The 27,562-nt window shown below is 36.3% G+C and overlaps 1 protein-coding gene across 1 annotated transcript in view; it reads right to left on the minus strand.

The window, feature by feature from the left end:
* Positions 1-27,562, minus strand: part of l(3)80Fj (lethal (3) 80Fj) — a 499,933-nt gene that overhangs the window by 278,878 nt on the left and 193,493 nt on the right. The window contains exon 19 of the mRNA XM_069845727.1: positions 13,606-13,810. Within this exon, the coding sequence (XP_069701828.1) occupies positions 13,606-13,810 (205 nt within the window). The remainder of the gene's footprint in view (positions 1-13,605; positions 13,811-27,562) is intronic.

Consider the following 27,562-nt stretch of genomic DNA (forward strand, 5'->3'; position numbering starts at 1 on the left):
GTATCTTCTGGTGTTTTGCTATGTTCTGCTTTGGTTCTTGCTTTATCTCTATCTTGTTTCAATAAATTCAGGTTGTCTGTCCAGAATGGGGTGTATTTTTTTGGTTTGCCTCGTGGAATGTGCTTTTTTGCAATTTTAAGAAGAGATTCACAGAAATATTTGTTCAATTTATTTGAGTTTGTATTTTCCATTAGTGGTGTGTTGAGCTTGAGGTATTTGTCGAGTTCTGTTGTAAATAGTTTCCAATTCGCTTTCTTAAAGTTCCATGTTATTTTGTTATTGTAGAGTTCTTTTCTTCGGTTTTGGTGGAGATGGATAGAAGCGATGATGACTCTATGGCCAGATCCAGGGTCTTCAATTATTTTTTTCTTGGTTTCGTGATGGATATCTGATGTTACTAGTAATAAGTCTGGATTTGTACCAGAATCAGAATAATGAATGAAAGTAGGGGGATCTTCTTTTCTGTAGACAAGTTCTGCAGTTGTAGTATTTAGGAGGTCCATGATCATTTTTCCAGGTTGGTTTACATTATTGTAGCCCCAAAGTTGGGAGGGGCGTTAAAGTCGCCAATTATGATAGTTTTAGGTTGTATATCAAACAAAGTTAGATCAAGGGGATTATTAGGTGGATTATAGGCACTGTAGATTTTGAAATTTTGTTGATTTTTCCATACTTCAATTCTTATTAGTTCTAATTTGTCTTGATTATCCATTTCTTTTATGATTTGAAAATTTGTAATTAATTTCTTTGATGTACCTGCGAGAATTCCGCTACTGATCTGTCTACCTTTGGGTAACAGTTTCATATTAAAACCTTTAAAATTAAAATATTTTAATTGGTCAGCATTAAGGTTTGCTTCTTTATTAAGGAAGGTATCTATATTATTATGTGAGAGTATATTGGCTAGTTCAGTCTTCTTGGCTGATTTTTTACCACCAGCATTCCATTGTAAGATGTTTAGTTGATTCTGTACCATTAAAGTAGTCCCCGCCCAGAGATCCGATTGGGGGACTATTTTACCTCCGGATAATTTTACCTTAATGGTACTCATTTCATATTGGAGTGGTTAAATGGCAAGTTGTAGCCGATTTAAGTGAACACCATATTTTAACGTTTTGGTGGCTACTTCATTCATACACAACCCCCAGAATGTCTGGAGGACCACACCTGCTGTTGGTCGACGGGTCCATTGGACCTAGCTGGGAGATCTTGTTGATCACCAGCTTTCCCTCCTTAAGCCACTGGAGGACGATTTTAGTGCCATAGCAGGTCAGCACTAGGAACAGAAAAGTAGAAAGAGGAGGAAGGAAAGGGAAATGAACCCCTAGGCCTCGAATGCTCAAATGCCGTCGGGGTCGAAGAAAGTAAGAGTTCAGTCAGAGGACTGGATAGGAAAGGGTAAAGAGGGAATTAGGTATTGAATAGAGGAAAATTATACCAAATTCAGTCATTAACTCATCAAGCTGACCAGTGCTAATTGATGAGTAGCCCCTCCCTTTAGTTCAGCTTGTAAAATTATGCTTACTAACAGCTGCACCACGGGAAGGTAGGGATGGGACGTTGGGTATTTGTCCAGGTTGGTTCCTTAAAGCCTTCAATGGGAAGGATTAATGGCTCTCCCCCCTGTATCCGACAGATACCCTTTTGCAGCCGGGGTTGCAATATATATTAGGTCAAATTTAAGTTCTAGAATTATATATGCCTCTCCAGGCGATTACGATGAAAAAGTGATATTATTTGTAGAAGTTAATACCAAATTTAAAAAAAATGCATCATTTGTGTCATCTACCAACCACCTAAAGTTAACGATATTGTAGAAATTGAAATACCCATATTCTTTCGGTGCTGGATCCCGGACTCATTTCACCGGCATTATCACCTTCATTTCATTCAGATGCTAAATAACCTAGATGTGATACAGCATCGTAAAATAACCCAACAAAAAAAATACCCATATTGAATATTATTATAGATTATGAACATGTCATAATATTGGAAAACTTCAATACAAATTTACTAGTCCCATCTTCAATCCACACAAGACAATTACTGACAGTGCTTCAGGCTCTTGATTTAGCAGTTCTCCATCTCAAGCCCATTCACCACACACAGTTCTTTGAACCCCTACTAGACCTGATTATTACCGATAAGACAGAGTTCATGGATAGTGTGCAGCCCCAGGAACATCATCTCGTGATATTATATACATGGTATATTCCTTGAAATCTGTCCATTGTGCAACTCAAACCAAGAAATGGATTCGGAACACCTCAAAATCTGTGCTTCAGTGGCTGGTCATGATAATATCTTTGAAAAATATTGGAGTGCAAGAGGTCAAATGACTTTATTGCCAAACGCCTGGCATTAGAAAACAACAACAACATATTCCTTGAAATAACAAGAGCCAGAACAGGTCACATGTCACACAATTGTACCTTCCCCATTTTCACCTTTCTGATAATCCTACTTGTCAGTGGTGTAATAATCATGATGAAGATCTGGAACACATTCTTCTATACTGTCCATCCATAAACCACAAAAGAAGTAAATTAAAATCATGAGTACAAATTGCAGAAGACACAGCCCTGCAGTATATATAGGCTACTATCAATAGCCATCTATAATGAACACCGATCAAAATACCCCTCATTTCTCATGAAAAACAAAAAGTGGACTATAGTGGACTTTATGTTGTCAGCAAACAGCTGGATACATTAAGAAGATTGATTGATTGATTGATTGATTGATTGATTGATATTCCTTGAAATGTCCTAAATCAAAATCAAAATATAAGCCATACCACAACTTAAAATGTATCAACAAGATTCAACTACAGTCAGACGCAGAAAAAATTTCCTGGCACTCCATATTGACTTTACACTCAGACGATAAGAAATTTGACCGCTTGAATTCATACACAGTAAAACTTCTCTAATCTGGACATGTATGGTACAATAAAAAATTGTCCAACCTAACGGAGTGTCCAAGGTAGAGGAAAATAGATATTTTTAGCAGGCAATGGAAAGGAAATTACTGTACATAATGTTAACTACTGTATCAAATAAAAAAGAACATATTATATTAATACCATACACGTTAAATCAGATAGAAATTTATAATAACTGAATCACTGCTTATTTTAAAAGTCTGTTAAAGACAATGTTTGATTGTTTTGGTTTTCTTAATTTTTCACAATGCCCATTGTTTCTCAGCGTCACATTCTAGTCCAAATAAAAAATCAATTATTTGTGGCTGATAATGTGCAGACGCATAAATTCTCCAATAATTCTTTGAAGCACTCCAGAGCTCGTTGATGGGTGGAAGGATTTTCAGGGACAGAATTCGCTTCTTCTTTGTCCGAATATGTTTCTTCATTCTTGTCGTCAGTTGACAAAACCTTCTGTAGCACTTCTTGGACGGTATCAGGAACATCTTATGCACCTCAAACATATCGTAAAACTCTTCATAGCTTCAATGTTAGGAATTTGGCTATGATAAACTTCAAGAAGGCATTCCATTTCTTCACTCATGTATCCTCAATGGCATCTCTCTTAAGTCGCTGCAATATTTTCAATGGCATTTCCTACTTCTGTCTCAATAGTTGCTTCTTGCAGAAATTCTGCATGCCTAAATTCATTATTGTATCTTGCGATACATCTCTCCATGCCACATGAATCCACCTTATTATATCAAGAATGGTTATTGCTTCTGGAAATTCTGTTGCATTATTGCAATTCTTTGTAATATTGATCACAGCCTGTATTAGTTGCTTTCTGTACATCAATTTCACCATTCACAGTGACATTCGACAAATTCAAATTTACACAACTCGTAGCATTGGCAAGAAACAATACAATTTCACTTTTTTCCTTTTTAATTTTAAAGTTTATTTCTTTAAGCCAGTCACTAGTCCACCATTGTGGAGTAACAGTTAACCTTCCTGACTGTGAAACAAGCAGGCCTGAGTTCAAATCCTGGTTGGCAGAAGTTACCTGGTTGGGTTCTTTCCGAGGTTTTCCTCAATCGCTCAGAGCAGAATTGCTCGAACTCAATTCGCCTTTATTAGTATCATTTAATTAATCATCTTTAATTACAGGCTTAACAGGACATAGTGGACGTGGTTCCAGGATTCGCCTACAGACAACATTTATCTACAGGAGCTGACATATCCACAGAAGCCACAGGGGCTTCAATAAGTGGACTGTGGTTAGATCAGGGGAGTGTAGCTCCCTTGGATAGATGACGCCTAGGTGAGTCATGGAATCGACAGCAGCATGGGTTTCTGGTTGAGGGTGCAGCAGATTCAGGCACATGAATTGCGAACAGATGCCATTGATCTGAGGAGGCAGCATAACATCATCACAGGCAGACGGAGGAATGGTCTCCAGTCAGAACTGAATGCTGTGGCTGAATTGATACGAAGGCACCATGCAGTGAATCATACGCTTGAAGAGCAATGCTAAAGGAACTTCAACAATCATTCCAACATAAGGAGGTTGCACAATAGCCTAAAGGTACGGTCATACGTCGCTACTTTTGCTGCGCAATTTTTGTACTGCAGCTGCAAAAGTTGCGTGTCGTGTTCACATGTAAGCCAAAAGTAGCGCGCTGCATGCTACTTTTCGTGCTGCGCAACCCGAGTGCAGCAAAAGTTGCAATTGGAGATTGCAAGTCTGTTCACATACAAGGCACTACTTTTGCAGCCGCAGTCATGCTGCAGGTTTTCATCTCCGTGTTGACTTCTCAATATACATTTTGTGGTTATGTTCACATTATTAAGAAACTCATGCGAAAGCTTACTTATGTATTATTTGCTTTTCTGTCCTAACTAGTATTCAGAAATTGGCATTCTTTTTACTATAAAGCTTTTAAAAACGCCTATATACTTAAATGATAACCAACAGCATATTCACATAATCAATGTTGGCAACCCTCCTGTTTGAAACTACGCTACGGAAAATTAAAAAAATGAATTATATTGTCAGCAAATGTACTCAGACTGTGTTGTGCATTTAATAACTGTTACATATAATTTATTTTCATCACATCTAACATTAAAATATATCCAAACAATAAAAGTATCACTGGCACATTTGGGTGGCAACAATGGTCGTAACTGCAGCAAAAGTTTCAACAAAACCGATATCAAAAATGCTGTGGCTGCAACCCTGAGAACCCTGTTCACACGTCGCTACTTTTAAGCTGTGTGCAGCATGAAAAAGTAGCAGGCAGCAGGTTCGGCAGCTGCTACTTTTCGGGTTGCATCGTTGTTCACATGTCACAGTACGAGAGTTGCGCAATTTTTTTGTACTGCAGCACTGCAAAAGTAGCGACGTGTGACCGTACCTTAAGACTGTGGTGCTTGCCAGCAAGTCGTCCTCCGGAGAGAAAAAAAAAGCCAGTCACTAAAAACATCCCCAGTCTTCCACACTTTCCTATTGTGATGCCATGTTACATGAAGGTCATTTACTTTCACATTATTTCTTTTGAATGCATTTAAATTGGCAGCATTTCCAGTAACAAGCAATTTTAGTTTTTCTCCACATGCACTACAATAAAACAAAACTGTAATTCTCTCTTTTGATTTTTCCTTCTTTTACACATTTCACCTTTTTCAATCAACAAACATGTTTGTAATTGGTATAGTATACAGGTTTCGTATGCATTAAATATATTGTCTGCAGCAAAACTAGAGATAATGTAAAGCAGTTTACGTTTCCAATCTTCTGTTACTTGCATATCAACTCCACTTGATTCAGCACAGAGAACACTGAAAGTTATGTTGTTGCATTTGTGAAACTATCTAACCATCCATTGCTGACTAAAATGTGGTGATATCTCATTGTTTAGTAATCTCTCTTGCTTTCTCTTGAAGAATTTATTGGCCCACTAACTCATTCTTGTTTCGACTTACAACTTACTTACTTACAAATGGCTTTTAAGGAACCAGCAGGTTCATTGCCACCCTCACATAAGCCCATCATTGGTCCCTATTCTGTGCAAGATTAATCCAGGCTCTATCATCATATCCCACCTCCCTCAAATCCATTTTAATATTATCCTCCCATCTACATCTCGGCCTCCCCAAAGATTTTTTTCCTTCCAGCCTCCCAACTAACACTCTATATACATTTCTGGATTCACCCATATGTGCTATACATGCCCTGCCCATTTCAAACGTCTGGATTTAATGTTCCTAATTATGTCAGGTGAAGAATACAATGCATGCAGTTCTGCATTATTCTTGCTTCGACATGACCGAAAAATTCAAACACCTTTCATTTAGTTCGTCATTAACAGTTTTGCAAACTCTTTTTCTTTCCCCATTGCAATTTTGTTCCCATGCATTTAATATTGAGGTCCTATTGTTGCTAATGTTTGACTTGATTTAGAAAACTCTTCTGCAATTTTCCTACAACTAACACCATTATACAAGTGATCGATAATTTCTTTCTTCCTTTCAATGGTTAATTCCACCAACACCAATTCATATTGCGGCACTACACAAACTGTACAAACTAACTCTCACAGGTAAACACCTCAACAGAGACTGATTTCTACACTGCAGGCCTAGAGAAAAAATTTCGCAACATGAAGTTTACAGTTACGAAATATAACGTCCCTTCACTCCATACTCAAATTTTACCACAGTATAGTTACAAAAAGGACAAAGTGGATACTTCCAGAAATGTAGAAAAAGGTTCAGAGTAATAACACAAGGAAAACCACCTCTCATTCCACTATGCTAATGGTCCTTGTAAACCACAAGGGTTCAATAAAACTCAACTCTAAACAGGTAGCAGAAATACAAAATAGAACAAAAGAATCGTGCAAGATAGAACTATAACATGTGTCCAGTTTCCAGGATTGAGGCGTATTCAACATAGAGAATATATTTGACATCTGAATGTAATTTACATGGTTCTGGGTGAACATGATTTCTTTAATCACAACATGAAAAACTGTTCTACTGACAGGCATACACTGGTTACAGGGATATCTATATCTGCCAACTTCAGAAATTGAACAATCCAGAGACTTATCAACATCTTTGAAGTTGCTAATTTAGTTGTCTTCAGGAATGTGGGTAGGATCGAAAGTCAGTTCGAAACACTTCCCCTTTTGTATAGATTGAATGGCTTTTCCAGAGTAGCATTAGAAAAAGAAGATCTGATCTGTGTTGTTTTTTCTTCACATTCCACACTGCTGTGTGAAATTGAGAACACCTAACATTAACCTTGACAGTTTATCATACTTTAATCTTCCATCTTTAGATTTCTTTCTTCCTATCACTGTACTGTACATCCAATCTTTCTCCTTACTAACGGCTTCAATATCTTACATCTGCAAGGAGCAAAATTACATCTACAATGTATCTAGTTCTTTGTTCATATCTTTTCCTTCACACTTCAAAATCGCAGGGAATCTTTCAACAAGAAAGTGAACATCTGTAAATGAAGCATCATTAATTGATGCCAGATTGGCAATCTCTGCTTTTATTAACACCTCATTTTTTAAAGGAAATTTATGAATGATGTAGTCACAAGCTGTGCAGTAATATTTTCTCACACACACAAAAAAAAAATGATAACTCACAATCATTCTTTTGGTTTATTCTGCTGTGGTAATCAACTTTTAATATTGAATATGCTTCTTTAATTGCCTTGGGTTTAACAAATCTTGAAATTAACTTCTGAAATAACCCTAATAAAATGGGTTGAGGCAAATGAATATGAGGAGCACTAGATTGAAGAATTTGAGGGTGTAGTTCTCACTAGCATTTTCTTTAACTTCAAGTTTCGGAATCTAAAATCGTTGTAATGTCCTCTTTGAATCACCTTTATTATTAGAAATCTCACTATTGAAGAAGCTTGTTAGTGATTACTACTGCTGCTGAAGTCGAAACACTTTTTCAGGGACTGCCTTCGAGCAGATACATGTTTCAATATTTTTCTCATGAAGATCATAGAACTGTTTCAATTTATCCTTTCTTCTGGCTCTTTTTTAAGTACAAAAAATTTCCACTAAATATCATGAATCTTTGCTGGGAGACATGTTGCAGCCTTTTCAACTGCCAAAGTTATTTGATGGCATGTGCATCCAACAATGAATAAATTATCAATTTTTTTCTTTAAATGTCCTGCCACGATATTCAACCCAATCATGGTATTATCAGCATTGTATATGTACAGGGACATCATTTTATTTTTACTTCAATTTTTATTGTACCTGAGTTTTTTAATGTACTTCACTCCCACCCCTTCTACTAATGAAGTTCAACCGTCCTCCACACAGATCCAATACCGCATACACAGTCATAGTAGCATAGTAAACAGTATGTTCCAAAAATATGTTCGCGTTTTCTAGTGACGAAAGAGCTTTCAATATCGAATCATTTTTGCATAGGTACTGTCGTCCACTTGCCTACGTCGTATCCCCATTTCCCCCACCAGCTTTTATTCGCCAACTAGTGGCTGGGCTGTCTTAGCTCTTTTCTGAGAACATTTATTTCTGTTAGGAATTGGACTTATACGTAATATTATACAACTGTTTAAAATAGCTTAAATAAAAGGGTCTCATTAAGTAATTAACTGTCACGTGATTTCCCCCCTTTCTACGACCCTACGACATAACCACTTGTGGACGGACAGTAGATAGTATGTCTGAGTAATTTTATCTTTTTGGATCGGGCGGAAGTGAAGATTGAATTTACAGTGCGTAAGGTACTCTTTTATAGAGTAGGTACAGAATTATTTCAACACGAGTTACTAGTACGAAGGACGAAACTGATAATTGGGATTAGGTACAATAGTCTACAGTGCGATAATATGCACATTAGAACTGAAGCCTGTATCGAAATGAATGGCCACCATTTTCAAAAATGTGTTTACATATCCATATTATGATTATTTTTCAATTTAACTTCATTCTCTATATTGTACGCTAATGTGCTGTAGACAGTATAATATACTGTATACTGCATAATGAATACGTCCACATGGATAGCTCAGTTCGTGAGTAAAAACACTTATTGTTAATACTGTACGGTACTGTATTTTGATTAAACAAAAACCTAATGAAAATGATCAAACTCGAAAGCGTAATATTTCTTAGTTTACGTAAATGGATGAATTACTTTTCTTCCCTCCTATACCTAGTAAAGTGATTTGTTTGTATATTACGCCAGTATCATCGAACTCCAGTTGTGGAAGGGGGTAGCAAACGGCGTTGATCCAGAGGATAGGCAAGTTAATATTAAAAATGTTAGTAAAAATAAAATGATGTCCCTGTATATGTATATTTATTATCATCAAAATCATGTACAATTTGTGAATCATTCGTTAATGGTGGTCCTGTTATATTTCTGTATTATCAGCACTCAAAGCCAAACAGTTTGAGAGAGGTATGTTGGCTGATTTTAAGTCGTTCAATAGCAGATGTGCTATGCTGACACCAGTCGCATTTCTCTCCAATGCTGGATCTGAAAATAAACAACTTTCTACTTGCAAAGTTTCAGAGTTGTAACAGGTAACAGCAATCAGATAGAGTTTGGAATCAGACTGATTGCTACCACTGGTAGCAACTGAAAATGGCCCACATTATAAAGATGCTATTACTTTCATCTTTCCCTCATTTCCCATCCTGTTCATAACTGCTGCAGTTCTGGTGCGAGAGCAACCACATTTCTTTGTGATTTCACTGTCAAGAAATATTTTCCTGAACAACGAACCTGCATGGTCTGTGCAGATTAGGGCTAAAATGTGCACAGTAATAAATAAAGTCCTTAGCACACCATCATCTTTTGTAGGAACACTAAAATTTAGTATTTTGTTTTCTTTCAATGTACTCGGAATTTGCTACATGCTTTTTCGTCTTTACATGCTTGAACACAATGTACATATTATAATCTATCATGAGACACTAAAATTACACTTGCAAGCTGTACAAAACGTGAAGATTCCACATTTTCTCGACTCTTTTATTGCAAGAAATTCCGTTGTAAAACTATATTAAAAACTTAGTTGTATTTTTTCGCATTATTAACAGACAACTAGGGGGCGGATATTGATGACCTAAAAATCTACTTAAAATAATTATTAAAATGCCCTTAAACTTATGGAAAAATGACATAAAATTAAATGAAAATGACATTTAAATATTATTCAAAAGTACTCGCACCACAACTTCTTAAAAATCAGTCACCTTGTTTCAATAACTGCCCTGCAAATCTCTGAGAGAGGAGGCAACTTCCTGGAATTTGCTAAGATGAAGGAAAAGGGCATGCAACAAAATGAAGGTTTAAGAGAACACTATAGATATTAATGGCGGTTTACAATGTGTTTCAATCAGGGATGGTCCATCTCAGTGCCTTCATTCTCCATCTCCTTCTCCTTCCACTCTTCACTTTTGTTACCAGATCTTCCAGATGAGGGAGTGTGAATGACAAAAATTGTAGACGCAGCGTGCATTCTTGCAATCTTTATGTTAAAAATTGTTGTCTACTACAGTAGACATCCCTTCTGAACCATGTTGAGGCCACAATGTCCTGTCCAGGACATGGTGAAAGTTTCCACCTTTCCAAACATAAATTCTAAAGACACCTCATACCAACAAAAGAACAGTAGCGGTCAAAGTCCTCAATTAAACTAAGCTGCTGTCAAGCACTTTATATTACTTTTATTGTGTGAAGTGAAGCCTGTAGTGGAATGAGGGATGGACTTTAGAGTATGTTCCACAAACTATAAAACATAACCGTCACTGTTATTCACTTATTCAGTAGGTAATCATTACTAACCTATTTGGTTAGAAAATGATTTAACAGACAGAAAGTAAAATGCATTCCAAATGATATATAAGTTCTTCAAAAGTATTAAAAATGACCAAAAAATGCCGAAAAAATATAAAAATGACCTATTACTTAAAAAACGCCAAAAAATGCAAAAAAAAAAAATGCAATATAAGAAATTACTTTTTTACGTTGATATTAACATAGAAAGTATATTAATAAGCATCATCCTAATGTGAAAAATAAGAAGATGACTTTTCATCAACATCTGTCCCTACAGATAACCAATATAGATCACGAGAACAAGCAAGTGGAGAATACACTATCAATTATTAAATATGCAGCAGCAATAAAAGGGAAAAACCCACTTGTTCAACACATTACATATACCAGTAGATACTTTAGTAAGATAATCACATTATATTTACATTAGTTGAAAATAATCACATTTTGACACAATACTGTAGCAATATACAGCATAGCACCACCATTAAATAACTTCGAGATAGCATGTAAAATAATTTCGTTCAATCACCTGCACGCTGAAGATATCACTACAGTAACAGTCTTTAATAACGAGATCCCATGTAATATCAAACTACATTGACCAAACAATTTTTCACAATTGATAGTCAAATGCTCATGTCTGGTTGATATACTAAAGAGCAAATTGGAGAACTTATGTCACAATACGAAATTGGCGGTTTTAAAATTCTGCTAATGAAGTTAATAAAAAATTATATGACCTCTTGCACTCCAATATTTTTCAAAGATATTATCATGACCAGCCACTGGAGCACAGATTTTGAGATGTTCCGAATCCATTTCTTGGTTTGAGTTGCACAATGGACAGTTAGGGGACTGATATATTCCAATTCTATGCAGGTGTTTGGCCAAATCATGGCCTGTTGCCAGAATTTAAAGTGATTAAAATAATGCTTATAATACTTTACTTTTCAAAATTAAGTATTTAACATTTGTAATAGTTCATATAGGGTAGTCTTCTGTGTTATAAAAGTTTCAAGCATTGAGTACAAATCGCTCTATGTATGGAACATTGTGTCCTTAATGTTCTTGGTATGAGTAAATCATTACCCATAATTTACACTTTACATCAACTTTTCAGAGTCCCTTAAAAACTGTGAATGAGTGGTATGACTGCAGTCTGTTTTATTAAAAAGAAATGATATAAAAATCCGAAGAAAAACTTATTATTTGGGTTATCTGCATCAATTAAAGTAGTATCTAAAGTAAGTGTTTTCATTTCTTTTTAATAAAACAGACTACAGTCATACCACTCATTCACAGTTTTTAAGGGACTCTGAAAAGTTGATGTAAAGTGTAAATTATGGGTAATGATTTACTCATACCAAGAACATTAAGGACACAATGTTCCATACATAGAGCGATTTGTACTCAATGCTTGAAACTTTTATAACACAGAAGACTACCCTATATTAACTATTACAAATGTTAAATACTTAATTTAGAAAAGTAAAGTATTATAAGCATTATTTTAACCACTTTAAATTCTCAAAATATAAAGCATACATACATATTTCAAAACGAAACATGACACTACTGTAATTATTTTCATAAAAAAGTGACTTTTTTTTTAACTGTTGACATCTCTTATCTTAGGTCATAAGTTTTCTATTTGCTTCTCTAGCTCATACAGTTTATCTAAAATTGAATCACCTCCTTCTGTAGCAGAAAGGTACCTCCTCACAGTCACTAAGGTTACAATTACATCTCCTCTTGTGGGAGCACCAACTATGTCATCATCATGATCACCACCATCATCAACATCATCATCACTAGTATCAGCACTGTTATCCTGGAGATGGTTTGTTCCTCCCCAGTGATCACATTGTTCTTCATGAGAAAAACACGTGGCCACATAAATGTTATACTTGAATCTACATAAATTAAATGTGTTTATAGCAAAATTTACGTTCGCTGTCTCAATTTATATTCAATTTTTTGTATGGCTGCCATCTATCTTTTCTCCATTTGGCAGAAACAACGAAAACTACGAGAAGTTTGTAATTACGACAGCATAAATAATACAGGGAGGAGGGGAATATAAAACAATAAGACGAAAATTGAAGGGACCAAGAAAAAGTGTTGTAAATGACGGGAAAATTGCGGTCATGCAAAAGAGGAGTTGGACTGGTGATGGGTAATTTCATAAGCAGATGCCAGATGCCTATATGTTGGGAAAAACAAATATAGTTTTAGCATCTCCATGCTTAAAATGGATACTTAAACAACATTTAAGATGCTTATATTTAATACATTTTTACACCAGCAATTAGTATTCTGTGAAATTATTGAAACTGATACTGACTTGTTCATATAACATGCCAATAGAAAAAGTCCACGAGTAAAGATATATTATGCATATGCTACCATATACAGAAACTGCACATTTCTAGAATTAAGAGTCTTTAAAAAATATGTAATTTAGTGAACAGGTAAGGACAAAAATGTTGCATAGTTCTTTTTAAAAAAGCAGAAAAATAAAATAAGAGACAAAGGAGATTGGAGGGGAAGATAATTTTTAAATTTTCAATTGTATTCATAGCCTATTATCTATTTTTCAAACGTAATAATAGAGTAAAAACACCACACAATCAAATCCATATCATCATCTTTCATAAAGTGGTTAGGAATGAGATATTATTTCTGAGTAAAATATACTTGTAGTAAGTTCTAAAGCAAATGGTGAACACTGATCGATTTCTATGTCATATTACCTACCTCTGATTAATTAAAGATAGTAAGAGCCAAAAAAATAAAAGTTGTAAGATTCTTACTGCAAGTTTCTCCTGGTAGATTGCAAGCAGTTTCTCCAAAACATCATCAATGAAGCAATTTTCTTGTTTCAGTAAGGCGGCAAGAGCCTGGGCTCCAGCATGCTGTATTTCATCTACTGGGTGAATCACATCATTCAATAACTCTTCACACAGAGCAGTTGGAAGCTGCAATTGAGCTACATCCCACAACTTCTCAGCCAAATCCCTGAAACATAATTATATAAAATTAAAATTAAGACCAATATTTTCTTAATGTATCCAGCTGTTTGCTGACAACATAAAGTCCACTATAGTCCACTGTAGTCTATTCAGTTTTTGTTTTTCATGAGAAATGAGGGGTATTTTGATTCGTGTTCATTATAGATGCCTGTTGCTAGTAGCCAGAGTTGGGGAGTAGTCAATATATAGCATTAATGAAAATAAATTAAAATTTAAGACTAAGTACATCAACCTCGGTTAAAATGTATACATGGAATACAGAAGCATAATGGAAAAGTAACTATGATTAAAATGTAGTTCTGATGCACTATTTATAACTACTAGTTAGTTATACTGTACATGATTGGTTGACACCTCATTCAACTAGGGTACAATCTGTGATAGTACATTTTTCTACAAAGTGACACAAAAAGAAAGTGTTCATACTGCTGGAAACAAGATAGACAATGTTTGCATTTACTCTACTCGTCTATTCTACATAGAAACAAACATATACATTATTTTCGTGTTGCATTCATTTAAATAAACTGTTTCTCTTTCATATGTTTGTAAGTTTCACTTCATTCCCTCTATTTTAGTATAACACAGAAAATTAAAAGTAATAACTTAATTCAGTTTGAGTATAATGTACTGACAGTCGTAATGTAGTAAAAAAACTGATGGAATATCCATAAATAAAAGAACGAAGTATGGACCACAAAAAGATTAATGTGAATGTGTATATAATCTACGGTTCCAATTCCATGAATAACTTTTAAATATTGTACAATCCACTCATAATCTATCTCTGTTCAGCCTGCAACATTGGGACCAAATAATGCTATTTACAGTGATAGTGAACAATTGTGTTGGAGTTGTTCTATTCAACCGTGCTATGTTTGCTACTAAAATTCTGTAGTCTCAAGGCAAAAGGTGATATGTCAATTTCTGCGAAAATGAGATTTTGAAATATGTTGTGCATCCTGATGGTATCTTTATTGTGGCAAACGATGGCATGCATATCTCTATTATTTTTCTCTCTAACCTACTGTTATGAAACATGATTACTATATATTTATAGTCAAATGCACTTCAAATGCACACTCCTGAAAAACAGCAAAATATGAGATCACATTTTGCTTTGGAACTACAGACTTTTGAAAACACCAACTGCATAGAATTCAAATGTTATAAGTCAGTTTATGCCAGAAGCAGGATTGATTCTCTTTGTAGGATATTCCATATGTTCATCTGTTGCAGCAGAAATGACACAGTAGGTGTCAGTAAACGAAATCTCTCCTGAAATTTTCTTTCAATTCCTCGAAAAAATTCCCTCTCTTCACTAAGACAATTTCACATTCACCATGACCTAGATCCAAGTAATCAAAATATGATTCGTCTTCGAAATCAACAGCTGTGAATCTGGCTGCTTTTTTACTTTACTACTAATCACTGGTTATATCCCTTAAACACTGTAATATGATTGGTCAGAGATTACTGTACCCAGTGGGATGGATGGACAATCTAGTTGTAAAAAAATTAAAAAATTCAAGTCTAACATTCTGACAATTTCAGACACCAGAACTCTTAAGCAATGTCAATTGCTTCTCTCAATAAGTTTGATACCGTATCCCTGGAAAAGTATTGTTTATGTTTAGTCTAGCTCCAAAAGTTAAGTGTATTAGATGAGGTCTATATTGGGGTTTCAACCAGTCTCTGACAAGCGAAATAGTAAGTGGTTATTACAGAGGAACAAAACTAACTGCCGCTCTCGCTCACTGTGTTCGTTGCATTTGTCTTTCGAGTCTCGTCTCATCATTCTCGTGTGCTTCGAGTCTCGCTCATCATTCTCGAAATAGCATTTAGTCGGTCTGAAAGATTTCGTAACTTTGAATAACATACATCATTGAAATAAATAACATTACAAATGTTTAAATCAGACACAAAGGCAAAACAGAACAGTACCTTAATTATCAAATGTGCTGGTTCTATTATATTATATTACCTATGGTTATATAAACAGAAAAAAAAAACAATTCTCAAATAAATTTGCATTTCTAAGAAACATAAAGCATAACATTAATATCTTTTTACTTGAGATTGCACACTTGATCACATATGAAAAGAAAATTCCTAGCCTTTAATAAGGGCCTAGTAATTAAATAAAGACTGGGGAACGAATTATTATACACTGAAAAGTAGAGATGATGTTTCAAATAGGCAACTGGATTGTTTATACATATATATAACAGTTGCCAAAGTAGATAAAAGTTCAGTCAGGTACTGTGGTAATTCAAAGCTGTTTGACTTAGGGACTTTGGGAGTCATCAATATCGAGTCTCGGAGCACTCACAACCAGTCTTTACATCAAGGACGCGACATAATACAACATTGTCATGCAGGTTTTCGGCTTTGCGGGCACTGTTAGTCTCGCTTACTTGATTGTTGTTCATCTCTAGTGGTTGTACATCGTTTGTGTGTGAGTGGAATGTTGTTGTTGTTGTTGTTTTCTAATGCCAGGCGTTTGACAATAAAGTCATTTGACCTCTTGCACTCCAATATTTTTTTAAAGATAGCTATTATCATGGCCAGCCACTGAAGCACAGATTTTGAGGTGTTCCGAATCTATTTCTTGGTTTGAGTTGCACAATGGGCAATAAGGGGACTGATATATTCCAATTCTATGAAGGTGTTTGGCCAAACAATCATGGCCTCTTGCCAATCTAAATGCAGCTACAGACGATTTTCGTGGTAAATTGGGAATTAACTGTGGATTTTGATGCAGAGAGTTCCATTTTTTCCCTTGGGATTGTGTTATCAAATTTTGTTTGTTGAAGTCTAAGTATGTAGATTTAATAAATCTTTTCACAGAGTAATACGTAGATTTAGTAACAGGTCTGTAAGTAGCAGTGCTCCCCTTCTTTGCTAAAGCATCCACATTCTCGTTTCCCAGGATTCCACAATGGGATGGTATCCATTGGAATACAATTCTTTTATTGAGTGATATTAATTGAGAGAGCATTTTAGTTATTTCTGATGTTTGAGATGAAGGTGTGTGTTTAGAGACTATTGATAGAATAGCTGCTTTGGAGTCTGACAATATAACTGCATTTTTAAATTTACTGATGTGGCATAGAAGATTCCTGAGACTTTCACTTATTGCAATGATTTCTCCATCAAAACTTGTTGTTCCATACCCAAGAGATCTATAAAGTGAGAAGAGACAGCATGTAACACCTGCACCGGCACCTTGTTCTCTGGAGATCAAGGATCCGTCAGTGTATAAATGAAGCCAGTTTTGTGGAGGGTACCTAATATTAATTGTCTTACTTCTGATTTTAGTATTTCTTCTGTTAAATTTAGATTATATTCTATATTTAATAGAGTTAAAGGGTTTGGTTTAATTTGTAGGTTTTCTTTTAAATTCGGGATATTGATTTTCTGTTTTAATTCTTGAACAATGGATATGAAACTTTGAGTATTCAATATACAGAGAGGACTGTATGAATGCCAATTGTTTCCTGGTAATCTAATAAGTTTTTCATATTGAATCAGTGCTTTTTCTTCTATTGTCATTTTGATGCTGTTAATATTAGTGAGGAATCTCATAGAATCTATTGGAGTTGTTTTGATTCCACCAGTAATGAGTCTGAGAGCTTGGTTTTGAACATATTCTATTTCGTTTATGAAAGGCGAAGTAATTAAAATTTCTCCGCAGTATGTCGGCACTGGCTGTATAAACATGTTGTATGTAGTGTTCAAAGTATTCCTAGACCATCCCCATTTCTTTCCTGCTAGTCTTTTTAGAAGGGAGAATCTTTCACGAGCTTTTTCAGAAATGTATTTCAAATGGTTGCTCCATGTTAACTTACTATCGAAAATAACTCCAAGATATTTGGATTCATAAGTCCTAGGAAGGTGTTGGCCATTGAATTGGATATTGAATTCTCTTTCTTTTTTACCAAGTGAAAATATTTGGTAGTTACTTTTGCTTAAATTGAGTGTCATCAAACTTGATGTATTCCATTCATGTAGTTGATTTAGAGCTTTAAGAGCACAATTTTGAATCAATGTCTCTATGTCTGTAAGATCCGCAAGTCCACAAAACTATATCATCTGCAAATAGTGCTGTTTTCATGTTTGATTCCTGTAATAGGGAGGGTAAGTCATTTATATAAATATTGAATAAAGTTGTGTTGAGGACAGCGCCCTGAGGTAGACCTCGATATGTTTGTCTGTAACTAGAAAGTGAGTTATTGAATTTATTGGCAATGAATCTTTGACTAAGGAATTCTAATATCCATCTGAACATATTGCTGGAAATACCTAATTTCTGGAGTTTTAGTAATAATTTATTTCTCCAAACAGTCATATATGCTAACTGAAAGTCAATAAATATTGCCAAGGTATCTTCTTTCTTGTTAAAACTGTCTTTTATTTCTTGGCCGAGGTGTATGACTTGTTCATTGGTAGAGTGTAGTTGTCGAAAGCCGGCTTGTCTTGTTGATAAAAGATTTTGGGATTCTAAATACCAAGTTAATCTGTTGGAGATCATGGACTCCATGATTTTTGCTATCATGCTTAATAGTGCTATTGGTCAATAATTATTAATATCATGAGCAGGTTTCCCTTTTTTGTGAATTGGTACAATGATTGCTTTTTTCCAAGCTGCAGGAATTGAAGTGTTCCATGATAAATTGAAAATGGATAAAAGTACAGACTTGGCTTTTTCCCCCAGATGTTTAAAAAATTCGGAATGAATGTTATCGGGGCCAGGGGATTTCTTGGTTTTTAAATTTTGTAAAAGCTAGAGTTAATTCTTTGGAAGTAAAATTTTGATGAAATATTTCAGGTTTTGTACTAGTAATATTGTTTTTATTATTTTTATGTAATTCTCTTTTGATAAATTTGTCAGTTTTTTTGGTATTGGGATGTAATCTGTGAGAGTTTGAGAATGTAGACTTGTAAAATGGAAACTGAAGTTGGAAGTGTGTACTATCTTTTGCATGTTTAAGCAATGAAAAATATATTGCGATAAAACCTTTTATTTGCATCAAATTTATAGGCATTCATTTTGTTAAAATTTTGAACTTCAATATTTGTCTAAACCTTTAAAAATGAACGGCATCAGTGAGCGCTGTAATTTTTAGGACAACTTATTAAGAATATATTGACAATTTAGGTTTCTAAGACAGTTCATTTACTAGGTGCTAATGGTGTATACACTGAATTTTACAGTGTTCCAGCAGAGCCACTCTCTGACATGATGACAGTTCTTTGAAATGTTAAATGATAAAACATAGAGACCAATGACTCGCATCTTTTATTACTAAAAAAACTTAATTTGGAGAACTGTTCTCAAGATGAGAAGGAATCTTTCTCCATAATTGCAGAGAATTTTGTTCACGAATATTGTAAAAAAAAAAAAAAAAAAAAAGGAAATTTACATGAGAATATAAATTATTCATCTGAAACTTCAGTTTTGTTAACAGTAGAACATCAACATCTACTGTAGGGAGACCCTGTAAACTTTTTACAGAATCAAGCATATAATGTAACCAGGAAAATGTTGTGAAAGATTTAGTTTCGCATACTGAAGAAGAGTTTGTTTTGTATTCCTTACAATCTTCAAGAAGGCGTGATCCTCCCCAAATGATCAAAGAGGTGGCTGCCACAGCCCCCTGAAGGGCAACGAAAATAAAGAAAGTGTACCAATTACCAGCTGGAAGTACACAAACCCTATACAGTACAGGAAGCTCTTGCTTTCTTCACTGAAAATAATTACAGCAAGACTCAGTACTGCACCATGAAAACAGGAGCGAGAGAAAAGAGTATAACTATATTCTTCCTACTTCATTGTTGCTAAAATTAGTAGATTACTTCGCCACTTCAGTATGAAGTGTTGTCCGGGATACAAACTGAAGTTCAGTGTCTCCTCTACACTGATGATCTTGTTATGTAATAATAAGAAGTGCGCACAAACGTGCAATTTAGTTTGGAATGAGTTACTTCTCTTTACTATACTCCACCAGTGACTTCATTCTATTCACATATTTACTAAAATGATATTTTGGACACACTTCACTGCACAGTTTGCACACACATTCGGGGGAAGGTTCGTGGTACTCTGATCTTCTGCACAGTTTGCGGTGAAAACTGTGAACTGCTAGCCTTGTTATAGCGCTTCATAACTTGTTGTTCGGCCCTGTCCAGTTACGGTTGATCATCGCATCCGTTCCATAGAATTCACTTTCTATTTCCGCCTTCTTCTCTTGCATGACCGTGCGTAGTCGAAGTTCTGCTGCGGTACATGGCTGCATGAGTCTGCTTCGTAGTTCCTCTATCAGGAAGGGTTCTCGCACGAGTTCGTACGCCATTCTCGAGGGTGTATATTTTGAGATTCCCAGTGCTGCTTTTAAGAACCTTGCTTTGACGTTCTCCATGGTCTTGAGGTCATTGTAGTTTAGCCGGGTCCATGTGATGTCCAGTCCATATGACAATATAGAGAGTATCTTGGCACAGAAAAGCTGCATGGCTGTTGAGAGTGCTAGTTGGGTAATGTCTGTTATGTCGTGGATAGCTATTACTGCGGCCGTTGCTCGTTCTTGAATGTGGATTCTAAAGGATTTTACTGTCATCTGTATCGTTACACCGAGGTATTTAAATGCCTTTGTAATTTGCAGTGGTCGATTTTGTAGCCAGATTGTGTCACTTTTTGCTATTCTTCCACCCTTTCTGAACACCATTTGTACAGTTTTTGACTGGTTTATGAGCAGACCGTTTTCGTCAGCCCAAGATGAAAGATTGTTCATGGAGACCTGTAACTCTCTTATGTTGGTAGACCCGAGCACCATGTCGTCTGCGTACATATACATCACTGTTGAGGGAGCCTGTGTCTGTGTTACGTCCGCTGTCATGAAGTTGAAAAGGAGCGGGCTTAGAGGGTCTACCTGTGGTACCTCTCTAGTTTGGCAGACTTCCTTGGACTTCTGGACTGTATCGTCTATTTTAATGAAGTTTTGTGCTAATATATTGTGGACCAGGTTGAGGACGTGTTTGTCCAGGCCTTGCATGTTGTTCAGCTTGTCCATTAGCCGCTGCCTGTTTACACTGTTGAATGCTTTGCAGTAGTCTACGAAGACTGCGTAGAACTTATGCTTCGGTACTCTCAGGGCCTCTTTGACATCTCCGAGGAGGGCCGTCACTGCTTGAAGAGTCAAGCGCCCCTTCCGGAACCCAAATTGTTGTTCGGGGATTTGTGGTTCCAATAGTTTTGTTAGCCTGGTAGCTAGGATGTTGGCGAGCAGCTTGAGGGGGTTATTTTCCAGTGCTATCCCCCTGTAGGAGTCCGGGTCGGTTGTTGGGCTTTCCCTTTGTACAACATTTTCAGGGTGGCATGTGTCCATGAGTGTGGAATTTCTCTGGTTTTTAGACATTTATTATAGAGTTCTACCCATGTGTCTATTAGTATTGTGCTGGTGTCCTTTATGAATTCGTTGAAAATTCCGTCCGGATCGGCTGCTTTGTCCTTTTTGAGTTTTACTATTGCAGTGGTTAACTCCTGTGCTGTGAGTGGTTGGTATGCCGCTGTTTGGGCGGGATCTATTTTCATGTAGGCTTGTTCTTCCCCGTTTGGGTTTAGGATTGTCTGGAAATGGTTCCGCCAGGTTTCCATTTGAATATTTGGAGAGTGGTTTGAGCTCCTCCTCTTTAATGCGACGAAAGGATCCGTTCTTGCGGCTTCTGCTGTCTCCCGCCCTTTTCTTTCCGTGTACTCGTCTTTCTTCTGCTTTTTGAGTGATTTGAAATCACGCCTGGCTTCAGCATAGTAAGCTACTCGTAAGTCCTGAGGGCTATTTGTTGCTCTTGGCTGGTGTAGTGCTTTCAGAGTGCGATTTCTTTGACAGTGGCATTGAGCGTCGAACCAAGGTTTGGCTTTTCTCTGTGACGCTTGTGATGTTGCCGAGCTGATGAGAGTTTCAATTTTCTCCATTGCTTTCGTTAACTCGTTGTTGTGTATGTCTTTCCTGATTGACTGGATTTCCAAGGCCGACTCTTCCAGTACCTTGGTGTTTATTCTTCTGGATGTTTTTGGGCTTTTGTGTTTCATTTTGCGTACTGTGAGTGGGTGGATCTTGAACGTGGTGACCACTGGGAGGTGTTTTCTGAGAGGGGTCAGTGTTGATGTGGCGAGAACCTCTTGTCTTTGTACTTCTATGTCGTTTCCTCTTACAAATACCAGGTATATTGTGCTTCTGCCGTTTGAGGCGATGTATGTTTTCTCTTCAGCCTTGTTTATGAGCGTGAAGCCTTCTTCTTCTAGTGTTTCTGTTAATATCCTGGTTCTATGGTTGTTTTTATCTACTCTGCAATTGAAATCGCCGGATAGTATAATTCTTTCATTTGGTGCAGTACTTTTGATGGAGTTCATCATTGTGCCCATGACTTGTGGGATATTCGTTTGAGGCCTGAAGTAGAGGCCTATGATTGTGACTAAGTTGGTCTTCATGATTACTACGTTTTCCTCTGTCTCTTCAAAGGTTTTTTGGCCTATTCTGGGGCTGGTGTAACAGGATACTCCTCCTGAGGGCCTGCCCTCTGCTGTCTGTATTGCTGGTGCGTGGGTGGCGTATCTTCCTGAAATGTGAACAGGCTCCTTCGCAAGGGTTTCTGTAAGGACTAAAATGTCGTAATTTTTTTATATGTTTTCCAGGACGATGTTCATTACGTTTCTTTGGCCTTCTATATTCCACAGAAACATAGTCCATTGTGCTCTTCCACTGTCTTGTCTATTTCATGGCGTGATGTGGGTTCTAATCGAGGTGTGCTCCGCTGCCTCTCCGAAAGAAACGAAAGCACCTCACATTTATCCCTGCTGGCCAAAACTCATCCTTGCTCACCGTCTCCAGGGTGTTGAACGGAATTCCTACCTTGAACGCCTTGGTGCTGCCTCTGGTTGGGTAGTTCCTCGCATATAATTTCTTTGGCGATTCCCTTCCTGCTTAGGAAGTTCTTCACTGACTCGGGAGTTGATTCCTGTCTCAGCCTTCCACGAACAGCCAGGCCTTTCTCTCTGCTGCCTTTAGGACGTTGTCTTCTGTTCCGGTGCCTGTCAGCGTACCCAAGCTTCTAGTTGTTGCTGTCTCCTCCTGGGTCTTGCTTCCATCCATGATTCTTCATCGCTGTTCTGCATTTTGTCTTGGGCATCATCTTCGCTTTCAGTTGTAGTCCTCTCATGTCCCTCTCTTGTTAATGGTGGGAACTCTTCCTTTTCCGCAATGATAAGTTGTGTTGTCTCTACCAGCCTCTCCTGCTCCGTCATCACCGGTGGTCTAGATGTTGGTGGTTTCAGCTTATGTGTCGCATTTTGAATTTTCATCTCAATTGTCGCGTTTAGCTTGTTTTGTAGGAAGTCGGTCAGGCTCTCGACTTTTTGCGTTAGCTTCTGTATTACGGGGTTGTTGGTTGTTATCTCGTCGTTTTTTGTCAGTAGGTGTTGTGTTATTACCTCCTGGTGTATAATTTTCTGTAACGCGGTTTTGCAACAGCTACAGAGCTTGGTTAGGTTACATGCGTTCTTACACAGTTTATCAAATTCTCTCTGTTTGATGCCTCTGCAGTCTTTGTGTAACCACTGGTTACGCATCTCTTCTTTCTCTTTTGTGTTTCCCTGTCGGTTGCTCTCAGCAGCCTGAAGCTTCTGGAAATTCCCACTTGGCATTGCCTCTCTCACGTTTCCCATTATCAGCGCTTCCTCCCTTGCGTCAACAGATGGTGCCACTTGTCCTTTACTTCCACTTGGCTGTCCGTGTCCTCTTGGTTGGAATTATTTTCTTCCATTATTTTTAGCTTTGTTTTCAGCTCACTTATTTCCTCATTCTTCGCTCTGAACTTGTCATGCAGTTCTATAAATGCTTTTCTTATATCGCTTACTGATTACAGAATTTCCTCTTTGAGTTCCTTTTTCAGTTTATTGCTTCCTTCGGCAATTTTCACTAGGTTTATTGTCGAGACTTCTATCATGTCGTAAGTTTCGTCCGCCATCTTAATGCAGTATCTTAATGCAGGATCTTGTTATGTGGGCATCAGTACCCAAGAGAAATGCAAAGTAAAACACAGAAAATATATTGAACAAAACTTTGAAAGTCATTAGTCAATGGTGTAATGAAAAGTCATGGCTGTAAATATATCAAAATCTACTTATCAGACTTCTTCATTATCTCATAAACAAAATGGAGCCCTACATTGCAAATAATAATTCACCTCTCAGTTACACAGTTCAATTTAAATACAGTATCTAGGTGTGACTTTAGACAGCCACCTCTCATGGGGTGCTTATATTGATGTCACTGTGCAGAAGATCAAGAAACGACTGAATATAATACCACATACACATAAACCCATAATGACATACTGCTGCAGTGTCTTAGCTATAGAATCTAAATAGCAAACTGCTAAACTTGGATGTAAACAAAATCAAGCATTACGTCTTGTCGCTGGTGCAGTCAAAACCACGCCAATTGACGCCATGCTCTTCCTAACAGAAAACAGAGCAATTTAATCACAAATATTGGAATCTGCTGTCAAAGTTTCTGAAAGACTTATTAGATTACCCAGCAACACTTTTTGATCAGAATATGAAAACGAAAGCAGGCGACTTAAACCACAGTAAGGTTTAATCCAATTTGCACTTAAAGAAAGGACTAAATTTAGCATTATCATGGACCTGAACAGGTCATATCGTCGAAAAACCTATTGATGATTGATCTCCATCCAGACCTATACTGACCTGACAGAAGTCTGCAGGAGGACTGAAACAGATTCAACTATACTAAAACTCAATGTTATGAAAACAATAAACACACGATTTCCTTCCATTAATTGGCTACACATATATACAGATGGGTCTAAAATTGGCAGCAATGGCTGGTAGGAGTAGGTCTCCACTGCAAACTTTTCTCTCACTGCTCATCACTTGGTTATATTGAGTCTATTTTTTATGGTGAAATTCGAGCTATACTTTATTGCCTTCACCAATTAGCATGTAGAATTTCAGAACTTAATGATGTTGTTATCCTTTCTGATTCTAAAGCAGCAGTACAGTCTATAACAAATATTCTCAATACTGTCACCACAAAGGACAGAGCAGAATAAAGAATAATGTTACAACGTAATGCAGATTCACTTGCTAAAAGAGGCACCCAAATTCTGCAAACACAACACAAGCCTTTCTCCTTTCGCACTGCATCACACATTATTTATTTACCAAACCTATAAAAAGGAACATGCAAAAAAAAAAAAAAAAAACTAACTCTGAGGTCACAGAATAGTATCTGGAAAACAGAAATTTCTTATCTACCAGATTGGCCACGAAAGGAAGCTGTAGCTATGTTTCGGCTCTGTACAGGCCACAACTGCCTGGCCAAACATCAATACCGCATTGGAATTGTGCAGGGATGTGAAACTCGCAAGTAGGGGTGAGATATACTTTACTCACCCCACTCTATACGATAAAGTGGACATCAGTCTGTTCACATCTAGCATGAAAACAAACCGCTGGCTATGTCATCACCAGTGGCATATTTGAAAGTTAGTTTGTAACACAATGCAATACAGAACACTGTAATACTATAATAGAGATAGTTGCGTAATATTATTATTCGTGTTAGCCATGTTCTGAAGAGGAATGCTGATACCTTTTAGCTTTCACCAGTTTGTCAATTTATCAAGCTGAATATCTAAACATAATCTCAATTGGCACAATAAATGAAAATCAGTTAATCTGCTGTGTATGTCACATTTAATGATATTCATCTTGGAAAATAACTGTTTGCAGTGATATGTCGAGCCGAACACAAACGTTATATACTGCATAAAAAGTTCTAAAGTGGAGTATGACCATTGCTCGTTACAATGCCATTCTAACTGTGGTAAAACTCTTAGTGTAGTTTGTAGACTGATAGCTAAGAGTTCTTGAGATTGCAAGTTCAAATCTTCGTGGAGTTACTAAACTTTGTTTTTATTGCCTTTTAAATGCATCAGTGAAAATATAACAGATTTTCGTCATTTTTTTTTATCCTTAGAATACTTTTCACTTTATTATTTGTTTCATGTTAATAGAAACTTTTGAAGCTAGATGGAAGTAACATTAAAGACGACAATTAAGAGCTTTCATATTACAATGCTGTGTTAATTATTTTATTAATCCCTGCCGCTTTGCACTCTATTGCCTAAGTAACATTCAGTAAATATGTTGATGGTTAAATAATCGGCAATATTTAATTTGCAAGTTGTGCTACAGGAAATATGATTATTATACTAATCTAAATCCGTGATCATCAGGGCCTGAACGTAGTAATTGTAAACAAGAAGAAAAACCATAATTCTGATGACAAAATATATCCTGAGTTCCTGGAATTATAACCTTAAATTTTCAGCAATTTTGTAATTATCTGTAAGTAACAAGAATTAACGTAAGCAAATTATTTGATTATATTACACTAAAAGGAGTAATAGAAAATAAAAGAAAGGATAAAACAAAATATTCACTACGGAGATTTGAACTCGAACTGTCTGCATAGAAGTTAAGTAGCTTAACCACTGCTTCACATCAAGCATGTTGTGTTAATTATTTTATTAATCCCTGCTGCTTTATACTCTATTTCCTAAGGAACATTCAGTAAATAATATGTTGACAGTAAAATAATAGGCAATAATTAATTTGCAAGTTGTGCTACAGGGAATATGATTATTATACTAATCAAATCCGTGATCATCAGGGCCTAAACGTAGTAACTGTAAACAAGAAGAAAAATCATAATTCTGATGATAAAATATATCCTGATTTCCTGGAATTATAACCACAAATTTTCATCAATTTTGTAATTATCTGTAAGTAACATGAATTTGAATTAACATAAGCAAAATTATTTGATTATATTACACTAAAAGGAATTGTAAAAAATAAAAGAAAGAACAAAGCAAAAAATTCACTACTGAGATTCGAAGCATGCTGTGGAGGTAGCCCAAATCAGCGCCTTGCATTATGCAGTTACTAAAGCGGCGCACAGAGGTTTATGGTAGTGAACTGCATGTTCACCCAAAGGGACTTAGGAAATTTTCGCTTATCAAGAGACCAGCCACTTTCATTTTGACCAAGTGTACATGCTTTCCGTAGTTGTATGATGAGATTTGTTAAAATGGCTTTTAATATTAAAGTGAGAAACATACATGAATTGCGTCAAGCAGATCAAACATCTGATTTTATCATTATCAATGACAAAAAAATTGAATGTTTCATAGTGACTGGGAAATCACTATGAAACATGAGACGTTTGTTTGAAGAACTCGTATTACTACCATGGCCACAGACATTACATAGATAAGTACTACAGTGTCTTTGCATTGCATTGGGATGGGTGGTCTTCGAGTGTTATGGAAAGTGGAAGGAAGGGAAAAGTATGCGTGACTCTCTGGAGTCACAGTATTACATCCCTGGCATTGTGAATAGTCCGAATTGTAGACTCTACAACCAACCATATGCTATGGAATCTATGTAACTGTCATTATGTCTATCCATCTGTCCATCTATCCATCTATTCACCTATCTATCCATCCATGTATTTATCTATCTAAATACCACTCATCAAGCATCAAATGATGATTCTATAAACAATCATTATAAACATATTACTTATAAAAATACTAAAAAATATTTACAGATGACAAAAAGAATTCATTAACATTAAAAAATGGGTTT

Source organism: Periplaneta americana, chromosome 14 (assembly GCF_040183065.1).
Source record: "Periplaneta americana isolate PAMFEO1 chromosome 14, P.americana_PAMFEO1_priV1, whole genome shotgun sequence".
Classification (NCBI taxonomy): Eukaryota; Metazoa; Arthropoda; class Insecta; order Blattodea; family Blattidae; genus Periplaneta; species Periplaneta americana.